This window comes from Vicugna pacos, chromosome 13 (assembly GCF_048564905.1).
Source record: "Vicugna pacos chromosome 13, VicPac4, whole genome shotgun sequence".
Lineage (NCBI taxonomy): Eukaryota > Metazoa > Chordata > Mammalia > Artiodactyla > Camelidae > Vicugna > Vicugna pacos.
In genome coordinates, this window is record NC_132999.1 from 7,552,580 (window position 1) to 7,571,820 (window position 19,241).

Below are 19,241 nucleotides of genomic sequence, written 5' to 3' on the forward strand. Positions count from 1 at the left end.
GGCACTTGATTGTATCAGGTCTCATACCATGAATGCCTTTAGTTGTTTCTAGGACTCTAGTCTTATCGCTCCAGTTAGATGTTGTTGGGTTTCTTTTAAATCCACTGGAATGCCTAGTCCTATTTAGGGCAAAAAGTGCTCACTCAATAAATACTTCCTAAATTGGATTTCTCATTTTTCTATATTTTACTGAGGGTTTTTTAACTGAAGGAAAAACTCAAGATGTCCTGTTGAAACACACTATCATCATTTTCCTTAACAAAAACTGCAGAAATTTTGTACAGATGTTTACCTAACTGTTCTGTAAGATAAGAGATGAAAAACAATAAAGGCAAAAAGGCTGGAAACACAGACTCTTGGGATACTCTCAGCAGCAGAGCAGGTGTGGAAGGCTAAAAACAATCCTTAATACCCATAATCTAAATATAAATAATCAAATTCATCAGAGACTTATAAAGAGGTAGATACTTTGTGGTTCACACACTCTCCGAATTAATGAAGTCTCACGTGACTGATAAGTATATGGCAAATCTCACTGGCTTACTTCTGATAAATCAGAGCTAATCTTTAATCATGACAAAATATTCATAATCTAATCCTTTTATCAAATTGACTATCACTGCAGGAGTCTCATGTGTTTGCACAATTAAAAACCCCATGTTAGCTGTATATAATAAGGCATTACATTTGATGCAAATCCTTTTCTATTGAAATAAGTGCCAAGCTGACAGCAGGAAGTAGCTGATAAGAAAGCAACAAGGCATTGCTGATGGCATTCTCGATAACTGAACGCCTACTCAGAAGTCTACAGAGTATTACCAAAAGTGCCCTTTTTTTTTTTTAAAACAAGCACAGATCAAGGGAAATGTCCTCTTGCTGCATCTCAGTCACAAAGGCAAGAAATTATCTTAAGTCAGATAGGTAAGTGGTAGATACATAAATAGATAGTAAGAAAGAAAGGATGGAAGATAGGAAGGAAGGGAGGAAATGATACATTTTATATCCACTTATAATTCTGGCACTAAAACCAGTGATTCATTATCTGCTGTTGTATCCGAGGCAGAGAATACCTACAATTTTGAAAGCATAATGACACAGTAAAAGTACCACAATCCAACAATATCCATGCAGAAGAAAACGAACTTGTGTATTACTGCTCTCAGCTACAAGAAGAGTAAACATCTTATTGTTCGCAGAGTTAATGTGAAGTTAGTGTTATTTTCCGTACTGACATTTTAGAGTTAAAGGCAATTTTTAAAGTATAATACTTTATAGAATTATTCCACAATTTTGAGAAATATGGAGAATACAATCTTTGAAAGATCTGGTCCTCCACAGCCTAACTACGAGAATCCACAAAAGGAAGAAGAAAGTTGATGAGATGCTCTGTGGTACAGAAAGTTTAAAAGAGTGAGGACAGAAGTTGAATAACTCCTTTAACAGACCTCCTCAGTATTCCCTAAATAAATAGTACATTTTCCCACCTCAAGCCACTTTCCCCCTCTGTCAAGTTTTTAGAAGTTTATTTTACTTTCTGAGAGATTTGGTATCAGTTATTTCTGCACATATCTCATCTTCACCAGATTATAATATCTTTTTGAGGGGTCAGCATCCATTTTAAGAGTCTTTGAAGCACGTATATAAAACTGTGCTTTATTCTACGAATTTGCCATTTGAATGGCATATTTTAAATACCACTAGAATGTTCAGCCACTTTGAAAGCTCTACAGCTAGGGCAAGGCAAAATCTTCTGGGTTCATCGGGAGTGCTTCCTTTTTGTGTTCAGCTAAAAAGCATAACAGCACCACAGATGTCAGAACATTACCTTTATTAAAGAAAGAAGACTGTATGACAAAGTATTAACTCCATAAACACCAGTCTATACACTTAAAAATATACAGCCTTACCAGTTGTCATCAATACCTTTGGAGTGTTTGAGACATTAGTTTGTCTACCAAATTACTCAATAATTATTTGGTAGCACAAATCAATGAATAAAAGATAAAGATAAAATTTTCACAAGTCAAGCGCAGTTCTGTAACCATACGATATAAACCAAATCAAAACTTTTCTGATATATGTGGTTTGTATAAGATGTTACGAGCTGAAGGCAGAAGGCTTCCATTCCATGTTATACTCCTAGCCTGAATTAGCTTCATATCAGAAGCTTGTCTGAAAAGCCCAGTTCATCGTGACCTATAAAATGTTAGACTCAGGAGCTTTAAATACCACTAACACCATGTCCAGGCCTGGGAGTACAGGGCTGTGTGCTGTGAAGCAGCAACGCTGCTCTTGTGAAAGCTAACGTGCACTCGTAGGCCACAGTTACAAACAGGGTGAATAATGAATGACCCGGAAAACAGCTTTATCACTGCAGATTAAAGACACACGTACACCTTATTATATTATACACATGAAAATCTATTCAGCTAGTTTAAGATTTTTTTTGTCTTACAAAAATTACAGCTAGATACGTGATTATCTTAGTGTAATAAACTCTACTTGAAGTTACACATTTTATAGCTGAGAGTTTTACAGTTATTCTTGTTTGTAAAAAGGAGCCTAATACTTTAAGCAGTACACTCACACATAACGTTACATATTTCAGGTTAGAAATAATGGTCAGATCATGAAGTATATTTCATATGTGATTATTATGTAAAAGGAACACTAGAAGATCTTACTATTGCTCTTATCTTTGACCCTTCAACTTTTCCACTTCAGCAACCTCATTAACGTCAAAATGCCATTAGAATGTCTGCCCACTTTTAAATCTCTACAGCCTGGACAAGGCAAACTCTTCTGGGTTCAGTCAGGAGTGCTTCCTTTTTGTGCTCAGCTAAAAAGTGTAACAGCACCACACACACGTCAGAGTATTACCTTTATTAAAGAAAAAATAGCACATGACAAAGACAAACTTTACAATGTAAAACGCCAAGGTCTGGACCTGAATTGGGCATTTTTTTAATTTGCTTTAAGACTATTTTAGTTTTTAATTGTCAGATTCCTACAATGTACGTACATTACCAATAGCACTGACAGGACTGGTTTTCTTGGTTAATATTATCCCCTTCTTGAGGGTGCGTAACACGGGAAGCCCACTTTGAGACAGAGATGTCTGGGAGGTTGCAAGGCTCTTCAACTATCAGTGAAGCCCTGAGTGAAGCAGGATTGGGCAGAGTGAGACGTGCAATTCGGTTGCAAACAAAAGGCCCGGCAAATTCCTCAGGGAGGGGGTTCTGCGGCTGGGAGAGGCCTTCAGAGATTTCTCAAAATGACGCAAAGGATGAGGGGGCCAAGCCTTTGTACTCTGGCATTCAACGAGGGCCGCCTCTGGGGAGAGGGATTTAAGGCCCTGTCGGCCCGCGGCAGTTCCTGGGCAGGGCTCGCTGTGAGCCCAGCAGCGGGAGCTCCCTGGGCAGCTGGGGAAGAGGGCCTGATCCTGAAAGGGGAATCTGGAGGGCATTCCTCAACATCCACTGCAACACTGTAAAGAGCTTAATTAATTGTTTTCAAAAACAGTTCTTTTAATACCACTTCTCACTGTCATGCTCTTTACTTTATTTTATCTTCCTGTACACACTGACATGTCAATCCTGTTTACTAAGCGATATTCAGTGGGTTTCCTATAGAGCAATGAACCTTAACAGGCAGCTTTTAATTGGCCCACATAGGAAACCGCATGACTATTAATTCCACAGCTACAGCATAAAATAAAACCATTGCTTCTCAAACTCTAGAGCAATTAGACCTCTCGGCTATTTGGCTAACTCCGCTTCACGATACCCAATGCAGTTAATTATATTTTTTGATGTTAATAGTCTCTGTCAGTCTCAAGTATAACTTCTCTTTGATGAATATTTAAATTATATTTGAATAAAAAATAATCTTGGTTACATTTCATATTCAGTAATCATCACAGCTTAATAAAGGTCTACTTGTCATGGGTTGAAATAAATGGCAATGCACATATGAAGGTCCTAAATCAACTTACCAGGTAATACATTTGTAATGGCCCTGATCTATCAGCTCTCGATCCAACACACCTGTTTCCATATATTTTAAAAAGGTATAATCTCATTCACACAATAACTGACAGTTAGCTTTCAAAAATTACTTATAAACAGTCTTTTAAATTATATACACAGAATTCTGTGACTTGACGATGAGAACATCTTAGGACTGGGTCATGAGAATCAAATTACCAAATTTTAAAATGTCTTAGGAAAATCAGCATTCATTCTCTTGCCTCCTCTTGCTGTACTGTTTTGGCAAGTTCTAAGAGTAATAAATAATAAGGAAAAAAGCTTTGATTCACTAAAAGATTTTTTGATTACGGATCTTATAGAAATCCACTGAAGTCATTACTTACTCATCATTCATAATTGCAATGAAATCATCATAACTTAAAAATAGTATTTTTTCCCACAAAGAGGTTGCGGAAACGGGAGTGTGAGAGGAAGGTGTAAAATAAACCCCATTACTTGTAAGTTTAGAACTTTGTTTCAACCTCATTTAGTTAAAAACTCCCTTAGTCTACAATAGGAAGATTTTAAACCAAACATTTATTTAACATAAACTGTGAAAATGGGTTTTTCTATCTCATCTTTTCTTGAATGAATAAATAAATGTTTCGTTATCTACTTAATACTGCCCCTTAATAAGTTGATTTCTTAAATTTTTAATTTTTCACTTTCTTCTCACAAACCCTAAATCTATGTAATACAAAGGAGACAAAATGAAATAGAATAGAATAAAATAAATAGAATACAATGAAATATTCTAAATGTACACATCGATCTAAGAATGTCTGGTAGAACACTGTCAATTTCTAGAAACTAACACATGATAAATAAAAATGGTACAGGTGGATTCAAGTTTTGTGAGGTCTACAGCTTTTAAAATTTAAGGGTACCACTTTAAGAAAAAAATACAAATACAAAATCAGGTACCAAAGTGAGTATTAATTTAGAAAACAAAGCATAACAAAACAAAAAAACCCTAACAAACAATACAAATTTTTAAAAGCCAACAAGTGTATCACAAACAACAAAACTCAGAAAACTGAAATAACATTTTAATAAATGAATTGCCTGGCACACCTTTATAATACTTCCCTTAATAATTTTTTTTTACCGTGTATCTTAGGATTGTCTCTTCACAACTTCATAGTGTCACTTTCTATAATTTTGCTTTTTCTCCAAAACAGCTGATTAAAATTTAATTTTTGTTATTGATGGTCTGGATGCGTGAGGCAGGCACCTACACTGTCACAGGTGCTCATGCTGTTGAGACCCACAGCCAGCGCTGCATCCACACGGGTGTCCTGATAGATTCTATTTTACCTGATACTCATTAAAAGAGGGGAGCTGCATGGTGCAGGTACAGCTGTAAGTACTACATGTGGTATGTTTTCTATGTACGTTATGAAATCCGTTGGAATGTACAGGTGAGAGTTTCTGTTTTGATTAGTTATCTCTAAGAACCAAATCCCCCACTCAACCGCTTTATACATTCAATGACTGACAGAATTTTCCAGTCTAGCTTCTAGTGCCATACATTTCAAACATTATTTCTCTGCCACTTGCCACGTATCTCAGGTGCCATAGGACACATTCAAATTCTAACATGACATCTGGCCTTGCACATTTATGTGATGAGTAACAGGAGCATTTTAATGGCCATTTCTTCATCCGGAATAGCCAGTAATAACTAAACTATACACAGGCATCTGCAAACCAGGTAACAAGACCCCACTAAACCCGAAATGAATTTATCACCACCTGAACCTCCACTTTACAGAGTCTCAAAATGTTCTTGGCTACTCCTAACAACCATAAATGAGGGTAAGTGTAACAGAGGAGTCAGAGAGTGAAATCAAAACCTTAAAAGATGTGTGTAAGTATCATACTTCAGCAGAATTCACAGAAACATGACCCTCTGAGCACGTTGCTAGGGGCCCTAAGAATGCCTTGAATGAGGTTTGTGCAAGCAAAGGGATCTAACATTTAAGATTAATTAGCTTCACAGTATATCCACCTTTAGAAACAGAGTAATAGTTTCACAAATTACAGGTGAATTCAATAAGAATGATAGCTCTGGAGCCTGAAAAAACGGAAAGTTGTCTTGAGACTGACAACTTACATAGAGTGAACCTTATTTCAGACATTCTCTTCAAGGTTGTGGGGTATTTTAAAACAATGTTTTTATTGGGTACATACGACATGTGAAGAAATATTGGGAGAACTGTGACATATATTAGCTCCATGATATACTTGACTGGTTTATATGAAATAAATACTAAGATTACAGAATCACTCACTTCTTTGTATTTCTTCAAAACTAGATTTTCCCTAAAAACATCTGAGAGATATTAGCTCTAATCCTAGTTGTGGAATAGCAAATAGCACTAGAAACTATAAATAAGTTGCTATAAGATATTTAAAGAAAATACTTTAGTAAACAGATAAGTCTTTAAAAAATCTGTAAGACAGATAAATACTAGCAAAGTGCTATCAAGTCCAATTACCCACAATAATCTTCCTTCAGCAATATACAGAGTAGAATATGAATGTTGGTGTTTTTTGTTATTGCTAATATGGTCTAGGTATGCAATCTCACTATATAATATAAAGGAAAATTAATAAGGCCATAATAAATGACAGTTTAAGCTGTTCTTAAATAATTTGATGTCAAATCTTTTTCCTTCTTCATTTAATAAAATTAGTCTATCGAGTATATTATGAATGATACTGACTCACAATTGCTATCCTGCTTTTGATGTGGCAAAGTCAAGCTGCTGAACTGCTAGTAAGAAAATAAAATATGGATTTAGAGTAAACCAATGAGTACAGATACATTCTCTACCAGATAAAATATAGGCAGCTCTTTTTCCCCACTTAATTAGAAATATCAGTAAAGTAAAAAGAATAATAAGACTGGAAAATTCTCCACTTTACTCAAAATTATAGTTTATTATTTATGACATAACAAAATGTATAAAATAATAAATAGCATATTTTCAGAAAGTAGAATTATTCCAAAGATTCAATGAATCTTTGTAAGTTTATTTCCTGGTAATAAACATGCCAATATGTAGTTGTACTGCATAGGAAAAATAACTACAGATACTTAAGTGAACTCATGATTCATAATTTTTCACTTTTTCTATACTGGTAGAAAATATGCATTATATTACATTTCAGCAGCATTTGCCTATGAGTTTGGGTGGGCGGCAGGGAGGATACAAGAAAAAGCCACAAAAGGAAAAATAGTGGCTATGTCTTGATTTGAAACTGATTAAACATCTATTTTCATTTGTTCAAAGTATAATGCTTTTTAAAAGGATGCTTGTAAGCTGTATTTATACACTGACACTAGTAGCATGACATGAAAAAGCAGATAGACACTAAAAAGAACTCACAGGTACAAAACAAACTACTTAAGTGGGTATTTGAAAGTAGCCTTATGTAAGCGGATTTAATGTACTTTCATTCAGTTATTTATCATTTGATTGTCCAGTACATTTTAGTAATGGAATGCTGAATTAAATTTGGTTTCTGTCAATTAATAAATTAATTTGTTTAAACAAATTAATTAAAATTAATTACAATTTAAACAAATTACTTTGTAAATAGAAACCAACATTTCAGCGTGCAGGAGAATATTCTTAGAGAGTAAGAAACTACAAGGTATATGACAATATATGTACTATGGAAATACTACAGTCCTGTCAGTCGTAACACTCATCTCTCAAGAGAGAAAGCTGGAATAAATAACTAAGGCTACAACAAGATTATTACAATATTAAAATGTATATATATATCAAACGGATAATCACATTCACTTTATTTATTCACGTCTCCACTGTAGTCTCAAAAATAAAAACAACTTCTAAAGATAAAAACTCCAAAATCGACAGAGTTGAAATGAGGTATTTCACTTATGAAAACTAACTTCCCTACCTCTCAGCTGCCCGGTATCTGTCCAAAAATAAAATAAAATTCAACTCTTAAGGTACTGTTTAAGCCTCGTAATTTCACTGAATAATCCTGAGGAAATACTGAAGATCAAGAATGTAGAGTCCTTAGGGAAAATGGTTCTAGCTTCCTTGACCAACATAATATAAGAGGTAAAAGCTACATATTAACTGGAAGCACCAGCAAAAACTGGCAACTCACACTTGTATGCTCAGCCTTCATTATCCAGCAGAATTACTTTACTAATTTCCATTTTAAAAAGAGAAACAGAGGACCCTGTAGGGCACAATCTTTGATGCGGCATTGTCTCTTCTACATTTGACAAGCAGGGTCATAAGGGATATTTAGATGACTTATCGTCTCAACCACTTTATCATTTATTAGTCTTTCTTGAACACTAAATGTGAATGTTTAATATGGTTCATGTTTATTACTGCCAGTAGCCTTTCCTTCCTACAATGAGTGCTTTGGTTTAAATGCGCATCAGTAAGTGACATGCAAACTGTGTGTCCAATTAGATATACCAATTAGAGCTTTAATGGTTATTTATTACTGTACTAAGGTTCAAGAGTCTGTACTAGTAACCTCCCAATCCTGGGCCAAAGAGAGGTACTTACAATGCCAGTTAGTTGTCTTAAAACAACTCAGCCAAGAGTTGAAACAATTAGTGGAAATCTATCGTCCAACAGAAAATAACCTTAGTACATCGCAGAGATGATGAGTTAGTAGCATCTGAGTTATTTATTTCTCCCCAGATGGGGTTTAGGACAGGAATAGATTAATCTGGTTCCTACTATTTGAGGTTACTTCCATCATCTCAACCTTGGGAGAAAAGGTCTAGGCTCTGAAATAGGTTTTGCCTCTTACTTATTAGCTTAATGTAATTTAATTGTTCTCATGTTCTAGAAACTAGAGCTTTTTCACCCTCAGGTAAAAAAAAAAAATCTCTGAATTGCACCCCTGCTTCCCAAATCTAGATCATGTATTTATTCCTTGCCTGGTTCCCTGTGACTAGCATAGTATCTGATTCTTCTGGTCTTTGCAAGACCAAATGCTATTTTCTTGATTTCTGTACTGAAACTCTTATCCTGAAAAATCCTAATGTGTTCTTTTATTCGAGCTAAATAGAATAAAAATCTTCAACATCAACAAGAAAAAAAAAACACATCTTTTTACACTTTATTGCTGGCTTATGAGACATCACCCTCCTGTTCTTGTTCTGGTTTCCCCGACGGCAACTTTACCTCTGCCCCTTAAACGCAGGTGTTCACGCTCAAACTGCACAGCCTCCATGGGTAGCATCATCTCCTCCCCTGACACCGCCAACTTTCTGTTTATGTTTGCTTCATCTACATGTTCTTTTCTCACTACTCTTCTAAGTGCCAGATCTGTGTAAACAGCTGCTTGCTGAACTATTTATTTATATTCCACCCTGTTTCCCAAATAAACAAAGGAGCTTATATAGGTAGTTTAACAACCAGAAATAAACTGAAATTATTTAATAAGAAACCAGCTGCAGCTGTGCTAGGAGGCTTTAGCCAGTTGGTATCCACAAATGGGCTAAAAACTTTGGTTAAAAGCTTTGAAAAAAGCCAGGCTAGTTCCCTAAGTCTAGGTACTATTTTACTTTCCTTGGGCAATTTCAATACAAATAAACACACACACACACGCACACATGCATGCACACACACACACACACACACGCACCTTTCCTACTGTAGGGAAAAACTGAGGCATGCATTCTTACCATCTTCTTGAGAACAGCACATACTGCTCTTAGAACCTCTTTTGTACTGACAGAGGTACACTGATGGACATCTGATAGTATGAGTCCAGACTCTGAAAAACTGGACCTACTTATGCAGACTAACCTAACATTTAATTTTTTTTAATAGCAAATATTTACATACTTCATTACTTTCAGATCTCTTAACCAGAGTGCTGAAAAACCTAAGGACAATAATAAAGCATAATCTAAGGCAGCAAATGACCTTGATAAGAAGTGGCAAGTTCTTAGGGTGAAGAAATGAACAAAGGGACAGTTACAAACAACACCAGAAGACGATCTCAGGTACAGGTTAGCTCATCACTTTAACTAGACTGTACCCAGTGCTACCAAGAACCAGTATTGTAAGCAAAATTCTAATTTACTTTTTCATCAAATACTTCAAAATGGTAGTAAAGGTTTCTTTTTTTGCTTTAATGAATTCAAAGTGTTAAAACTATGTTTTTAAAGTTACCCCACTATAATTATCTTCAAAGAGTGCTAAAATGGTGATTATTTTATATAGCATTAAAATACATATTTCAGGAAAGAGTTTCATTTCTCACTTTTTAGGATGAGCCATTTGGTGCTCTTAAAAGATAAGTAGAATCAGTTACTAATACAGCCTTGGTTTCACACTTTAAAATGAGCAGGAAATTAAAAATGGAGAATGAATAACAAGTATTCATACTTTTATCACCACCACAGTCAAGAATTACAAGTGAATTTATTTACATGACTCTCAACTGCTGAAGGGATGACAGGGTGGGACGGGAATGGACAAACCCTTAGAATATAATATAAATACATTTTAATGATACTGAAATTTCTGCACATGTCTCCATCATTATATGTAGAAAACAGGCAGTTTAAAATTTAACAGAAAATTTCTAGTGCTTATATTAGATCTTTCCAAAGACAAATCTCCTACATTAAAGAAAAAAACCATCTCCTTTTCCTACATTATTAAAGAACACATTTTTTGATGACTACAAATGGAAAAATTTGCCAAATTATTAAGCATTTGGTGAAAATAACTTTGTAAATACTGAAATGTATTTAAATTTAAAAATAAACAAGTATTCTATACATTCAGCAATTATTCAGTAATAATTCAGCTGTAAAAATACTGTCTATTTTTCTTACAGTTATTTGAAACTACGTAACAGTCAAAGATGGCAGACCTCCTTAAAGATTTATGTTCTGACATACACAGGATGGAGTACTTTTAAGTTAACCACTACAAAACCCGAGTGTTCATGTTTAAATTGTCATGGCACTGATTAAATAATTTTAAGCCATTAATATAATACAACGATTTAAAAATGGGGGTGTCCACAGCCAGTTTTGGAATGAACCTCTTATTTTCACTAACACAGCTAAGATTGTTCAGAGATTTGGATAACAAGGGTACAGAAAACAACCATATGCTATCACCAAGTTTAAATACCCCCAAAGCTCCAGTTCCTTGAAAATGTATTATCAAAAATGCAGCCCTGCTTTTTTAACATAATAAAATAACACAATGAAAATAACTTGTTATCTTATCTTGTACATTTCCTATAGTATGTAATTATGTTTATATGTACAAGTATGATATGACTTAGGTATTGTGCTAGATACTCAACTGTGTATTTAAATGTGTAGCCCCACAAATGTGGTACCTACAGTGTCCAGTTCCACAGGGCCAGTCCTTCCAATTCTTTGTACTAACTCCCACTGCTTTTTCTCCTGTCAGTCTAGTAAGAACATATATTTATACACAAAAAGTTCTTCACTTCCCATTTCTCTCTTGCCTACTTCTAGACACCCATCTCATACCACAACCATTCAAAAGAGGTGTCAACATGTGACAAAGGGATAAATGGTCAATTACTAGTGGTTGCTTTTATTGTCTGCCTAGTATAAGCAGTTCCCAGATTTTGAAATACTATGTGTAAATTCTCCTGTATCAATTTGACTGGAGCACAGAATTCATTCTTTCAAAGAAGATAGGTAAGTTGTATTTTGTAGTTTGTTTCACAAGCCAGATTTCAAATCCTACATATTCCATAAAAGATCTCTGTTTTAAATTTTTAAAAAAGAATAAAGGCACTTACAAAGTACCACTTATGAAAATGAGATTTTTGCCCTTATTTTTAATAACTACCCTTTAAGAACAAAAAATAAAAGCATTTGGATGGAAATCTTTCAAAGGTATTATACATGTTCTCTCATTTCTTAAAAACATCTTGATCACTATCAACTCTAACAAAAAACCATTTACTATAATGTGCTATTAATAAAACCATGCCAAATTGTAGAATAGATAAACAAGATTACACTGTATAGCACAGGGAAATATACACAAAATGTTATGATAAATCACAGAGAAAAAAATGTGACAATGAGTGTGTATATGTCCATGAATGACTGAAAAATTGTGCTGAACACTGGAATTTGACACAACACTGTAAAATGATTATGAATCAATAAAAAATGTTAAAAAAAAAACCATGCCAATATATATTCCTTGTGAAATTAGAGATTTTACAGCAATTTGTACCCAAACCCTTATGGCATGGTTTTTAAAAAATAGGTTTTCCATTTTCTTAATTGCCTCTTGTCACCTTTTGATGTTTTTTCTGTGCCCACACTAACCAGACCCCTGCCCAGAAAATTTGCTATTCTATTTTAAGGTAGACTAGTAAGTAAGCCACAAAACTGAGCAGAATATTGTTTTCAGTACAGGAAAAGAGGTAGGAGAGGGTAAGGGCTTTGAATAGAAAGATGAAGGGTGTTTCTAGAAAACAAAATACAAAAGCAATAATGTATAATAAACTCTGTGATACTTAAGTGTTTCTTCAGAGAGCTTCTATGTTCCAAATGACTGAGACTGCTGGATATTACTGTACTAGATCAATAATAACTAACCACGATTTTAATGTCTTATATGTAGGAAGATTCTAATTAAGATGCCAAGAGCACCAACACTTAGGAAAAGAAAACAGAGATCAAGAATTAGGTACTTTGGGTTAAAGCAGAGGAAAGTTGATACCCACGGCCAGTAGTTTTTTTGCATTCTACTTATATGTATGAATGCAATTGTCCAGTTAAGAGGTATCATTCATCTATTTTATAGTTTATAACACTTTCCAACACATCATTTTTAAAATACAAGATTAACCACTGATACATATCTTTTTATATTCTTTCTTTCCATCTATCTTTCTACCTACTGAAAGAAAACAAGCACTATATTGCTATCTTAAACTTGTTTTTATTTTGTCCTTTTAAAACTAAGGATCAAAAGAATGAGAAGACAGGTCACAGACTGAGAGGAAATATTTGCAAAAAGTATTTCTAATAAAGGATTGTTTTACACACACACACACACACACACACACACACACACACACACAAAACTCTTAAAACTAAACAGTAAGAAAACAAACAACCCAATTAAAAAGGGGCAAAAGACTAGAACAGACACCTCACCAATAAAGATATACAGATGGCAAGCAGGCATATTAAAAGATGTTCAACACAATATGTCATGAGGGAACTGCAAATTAAAACGAGACACTACTGTACACCTATTCGCATGGCCAAAATCTAAAACAATGACAATACCAAATGCTGATGAAGATGTGGAGCAACAGGAACTCTCATTCATCGCTGGTGGAAATGCAAAATGAAACAGTCACTTTGGAAGACAGTGTGGCAGTCTCTTACAAAACTAAACACACTCTTACCGTATGATCCAGTAAACCATGCTCCTTGGTATTTACCCAAATGAACGGAAAGCTTATGTCCACACAAAAACCTAAACAGATGTTTATAGCAACTTTATTCATAATTGCCAAAACTTGGAAGCAAACAAGAAGTCCCTCAGTTGGTGAATGGATAAAGAAACTGTGATACATTCAGACTACAGAATATTATTAGTAATTTAACACTAAAAGGCATTGAGCTATTAAACCATGAAAAGACATGCAGGAAACTTAAATGGTATATTATTAAGTGAAAGAAACCAATGTGAACAGGTTGCATTCTACATGATTCCAACTATATGACATTCTAGAAGAGGCAAAACTATGATAAAATTTTAAAAAAATCAGTGGTTGCTGGGGGTTAGATGGAGGGAAGAATGAATAGAAAGAATACACAGAATTTTTATGGCAGGGAAACTATTCAACATGATACTACAGTAGTGGAAACATGTCATTATAAATTTCTCAAAACCCAGTGTAAACAAAGGACTTTGGGTGATAATGACGTGTCAATGTGAATGTATCTACTGTAACAGAGGTACCACTGTGGTGTGGGATGTCACGATGTGAATGGTTGGGAAGGCTGTACAGGTGTGGGGATAAGGGTATAATAATTTTGTGTATGTTTTGCTTATTTTTGCTATAAAAAATAAACTGTTTCAATTTTTAAAAATTAAGAGCAATTAGTGCCAGAGACCAAGACATTTAAACATTCTTGACATTATAAAATACTTAAAATTTTTGAAGCCCTAAAAAACAAGATTACACCTGAAATAAAAGGTATTTTATGATACAGTAAACAACGATGTGTATTACATAGTCCTTCTGATATGTCAATCTATATAAAAATGATATAGAAATTTAAATGTTGAAAAATTACAAAGTAGAAAACAACATTAGTAGGTAAAAATCTAACTCAGTTTAATAAACGGGCTGAGATGTGGACTGTATCCAGTTTGGAACAATTACAATACTTTTACTAATTTGGATGTAGTAGCTAGAATGAGATATTAACACATGAGTATTTACCTTTGAGTCATAATTTTGAAGGCATCTGGGAGGTAGCAGTCTGTATTCTCCATCTGAAATGGGTCAGCATCACAAATCTTGTCGTCCGTCCGACCATAGTTAGCACTCTCGATCATGATGACATCACTGCCTGGACACCGCAGGTCTATAGAGTAACCTTCACAGGATAGTTCTCGCCTGACTAACCCGAATGGTAAAGCTGCTCTGCTGAAACCTTTGAAGAAAAAAAGAAAAAAGAAAAGAGAAAAGAAAAAGAAAATTAAAATTAACTCACTTATGAAGTATATTATTTTAATAAAGCATTTTCTAGTAATATGATTCATGTCCATATCCAAGAGATATTACACAAAGCATGTTTATCAAGACATCCATTCATTTACTTATTAAATAATTCTTTAATTTATTATTAGATTTTTGATATTATTTTTAGCTGGATTATTCACATTTCTGAGACAATTTAAAATTACCCTAATGAAATATTTACTGTATAATCTAGTCACAGTCAGAAACTAAGTGGCTCTTCTTGAGTAAATCCTAAGAAAAATGACACATTTAATCAATGGATTTATAAATAATGACATGTTTTACAAATATTGAATATAACAATAAAGAAATAGTTTTCATTTATGAAATGAAATCCAAGCTCTGCTACATAGGACACTGGCCTTACGTCCTCATTTAATGTAAGCGTATGAATTGCTGTTAGTAGCATTATGTTAAAACCACGTTTGTCTTAGCATTTTCCCCCCAAATAACTATGGTACCATGACAGCATCACACTTACGGCACAATAACTTATTTCAATTTGTAGCTATTTAAAACTGACATAAGTGAAAGGATTCAGCAAACAGGGCTTCCAAGGAGCCAGCACTGCTTGAATCTAGCCCACAAGCTGAGACCCCTAAAAAGGGCAAAATCTCTCTAAGATTCGGTTCTGTCACCTACAAAACAGAGAAAATTCTTCGATTTACTCTTCCTAGCTGTGTGACTCTAAAATACGATAATGTACAAAAAAGTGCTCAATTAAAAGTGCTTTATGAATTTACATGTGGTGTATTAGACAGCATGTAGATGACCATTGTTCATGAGTGCCACAGAAAAGAGTCCCAAATGGAATAAAATACTAGAATTCTAAGCTTAAACCACAGTTTTCAACCAGAGGTCCCACAAAGTGGTAACAGAGCAAAGAACAAAGGGTAGAAGCAGAGAAAGCCAAGAACAGTCGAGAAAAACCAGGTGTGGGGAAGCAGACCTCTGCGTGCTGCGTGCCAGCTCCGCGCTGCCTATTATGTCAAAAATGCACTCGATGTTTTATTTTAGTTCTCACACTTGCTGCCATCTGTAGCATTCCTGTTTTTAAAAGGATAGCATTAATTACAGAACTTCTCTTTATCGCTACCGTTCTAGTTACCTTGCATCACATGAGTTGTCCCTCATATCCCTTTCACAGAAAAGCAAAAAACAAACAAATACCCCCCCAAAACCAAAAAGAAAACAAACAAAAAAACCCTGACATTCAGAAGGAAAGCGTTCCAAGATACAAGCTTCCACGCTGAAGAGCTAGGTTGTGTGCCAAGACCTGTTCTCTTCAACTGCTGCACAATGTCTCTCACAAATTCAACGAAATGAAAAGTCACCTATATAAGCATGCGTCCTCTAAGAGGTAAATAATCCTCCAAAAGGGTTAGTCGGTTACACCTTGATACGATTTAGGAAATCGGCAATTCTCAGACTTGTCTGAACTCTCAATTCTAGTGAGAAAACTGAAAACACAATTGGGATGAAGACAGAGAAGAAAAGGACACAATTTAGTGCACAGAAATCTTCAGGGGATTGAGGCACACCTCAATCTTGGTAGGTTTTCACTAAGAATTAATGTTAGTCTTTTGAGATCACTAGCAGTATGTGGAGAGGTGCACTATCCATGAAGAAGGAAGACAGTAAATGGGCCAAACTTTCAACCTTTCCCCAAGTTCATAAATAAACTACTACACATATTGTCTTCTTCCACTTCCTCACGTTGTACTGCTTATCCAAATAATTCACCATAAACTAGTATTACAATTGTTTTAATTGAATTTTCTTTTTAGGGCCTCAGAAGCTGACACTTATTTCTGTGGCAAAAAGCTGTCTGAAAATTCAAACAAGTGACAACATAAATTAAAATTCTGGAGCACAGGAAATTCTAAAGGCAGAGATGATTTGCAATTATAAATCCTTATAAATCATATTGTTAGATAATATCACGAATATTAGAACATGTTATTCTAAGACTGTCTTGGAGTCATAACTCACAACTTGTAGTATTTGTCAAAAATGTAGATTAGATTATGAAGCGCTGGTCTTTAAACTGAGCCTGTTAATTTCTGTTGTTGTTGATAGTTTGCAAGATTATAGTTATGGTTCTAAGTGAACTTTCCTCTGCTTCTGAGAGATATTTGAGCAGCTGCACAGTTGATAGTCTTGCTATTTTGATATATCAGAGAAGGGGTTTTTAAAGCCTTAGTCATCCAAAAAGGTAACAGAAAAAGAAACAGATCAGCACACTTTACTAATGTAGTAGGTTTTTAACATAGAATCTTCTGGAGAAAAGAGATCATGGTGCTTACGCTTTCTGCACAGAACTGAATGAGTCCTTAATGGTGAATATCACTTTATTTGTTGTTATAAATAAACATTTATAATGTTTATTGTCTTAAATCATAAGTGTTCTCTTTTCTAAATTGTTGCTCTCTCACCTCTGTTCCCATTGAACTTTATACTATGTTTATGTATAAAATTTTAGAAGTGCATGGTACTATGTATATTCATTTTTTATATCTTCCCTGCTGGACTGTGATGGCAGAGGTCTTAGTTATAATTCCAATACCTAGACTGATACATGAAGCATAACTTCAGTAAGTGTTGTTGAACCAAATTGCTAAATTGAACAGCTAGTACTTGTTTAAAACAATATAAATTACAATGTATTTTCCTCTATAATACCTATTTCCTTTGGTAGTGACAACAAAAACATTAACTATTCAAAAACAGATAAACTACTTATAATCAATGAAAATTATGTTACATCCTTACAAAAGAAAAAAAATTGAAATTCTGTCAATTTATTATTTTCTAGTTACTACTGGGGTTCATTTGTGTTTCTCACAAAGATAAATGGGTTATATGTTTATGAACTTTCCTTTATTTAAGACCAGTTTCCAATTGGAAAAAAATATATATACCTCCATAAAAATTAATATGAAGAGATAAATAAAAGTAAATATTATAATAGTTAACATTCACACAGCAATTACTATGTTTGGCACTGTGCTAAATTCTTCAATATAGATCACCTCTTTTTATGCTCACTAACATCATCAACAAAAAATAATGGAGTAGTTACTGTAATACCAATTTACAGAGTATGAAACTAAGGCATCAAGTAGTAGGGAATTCAGGATCTCAAGGATTACTCTGAGTTGGATACAAACCCACGCAGGGGTCTCACAGTCCAGAGCCTAGGCTCTGATTAATGGCCGTGAACAGAACGGGACTCTGCGACTGCTCCCACCACCATGTTAATAATACAATCAAGATTTAGTCTATAATTTTTCCTACAATCTGAAATTAACCAAAAGATGTTAGTAAATCTGACAGAAAACAGTTATGTAAAAGGTTCCCACAACATACAGATAAAACTGGACGGTGTGTGCCATAAACAACACAAGGGCAAAATCCACACTGTGCAAGTACAAACGTATGAAGAGTATTGAACGTTAAAGGACGGGTGTCTGGCTCAGCCTTGTGAACCTGGCTAAGCCACTTTACTTCTTTGGGTTTTCATTTCTTTTTCTGAAGAATTAAAGTCATTTCAAAATCCAATCAAATTTCGTCAATCTATTATTCCAAATAGATAAGCTCTTTCTATTCGGGGACACATGCTATTCTAACATTTTCAAGTCATCAAAAATTAGTAAGTTAGTTGACCTATTTCTTTAAAATATAAACATATATGAGGATGTTAGCATGGATGTGCTCTGGCATAACAATGTAGACTTCGTGGTACTGCCAAGAAAATTCTCAAAAGTACATGACGTGAATGCATAAGGCACAGTTCACACAAATCACAAGCAGACATCTTTCCGGATTAACTATTTTAATCAAAAGCAGAATAAACATGGGTCAATTATGAAATTAAAAAAAAACATATTAAGAAAAATGTAAACTGTTATGCTTTCCTTGATCATTTCTTCCTATCTCCCTGAAAACTTCAAGGGGTATGGGGCTTCAAACTCTTCCACCAATAATGGTATTTTTAAAGTCTGGAAAGTCTTAAATAAATAAAACTACTTAAATAAAACTATCGCAATTAATATTGATTTTAAAATTCAGTATTTTTCACTAAGTACAATTTATGAAAAGATAGAACAAAACTTACTAAAAACAATTATTTAGACCTTTATTTATATCACATTAATGACTACTATACTGAGTCACAGGAAGAAATCATCACAAGTATTGACCACTATTTCTTAATTGCACTTTCTTCCTTTGTACATAAATTCATTCTTAACGGTTTAAATTGAGTATTTTGGGGGACTTTAAAAAAAAATCACTTGCCAGGAATAGATCACTGATTCCCAAATATGACTTTGCATCAGTCACCTGGTAGGCATTTTTTAAAAGACAGATATTCAAGCCCTAATCCAGACCTACTGAATCGAAGTCTCTGTG

General features: G+C 34.4%; 1 protein-coding gene across 19 annotated transcripts in view; it reads right to left on the reverse strand.

Moving 5' to 3' along the window:
• The window catches only part of ADGRL2 (adhesion G protein-coupled receptor L2), a 461,330-nt gene that overhangs the window by 65,562 nt on the left and 376,527 nt on the right, over positions 1–19,241 (reverse strand). For all 19 annotated transcript variants that reach the window (XM_072974126.1, XM_015240691.3, XM_072974136.1 and 16 more), the window contains one exon: positions 14,526–14,739. In XM_072974126.1, the coding sequence (XP_072830227.1) occupies positions 14,526–14,739 (214 nt within the window). The remainder of the gene's footprint in view (positions 1–14,525; positions 14,740–19,241) is intronic.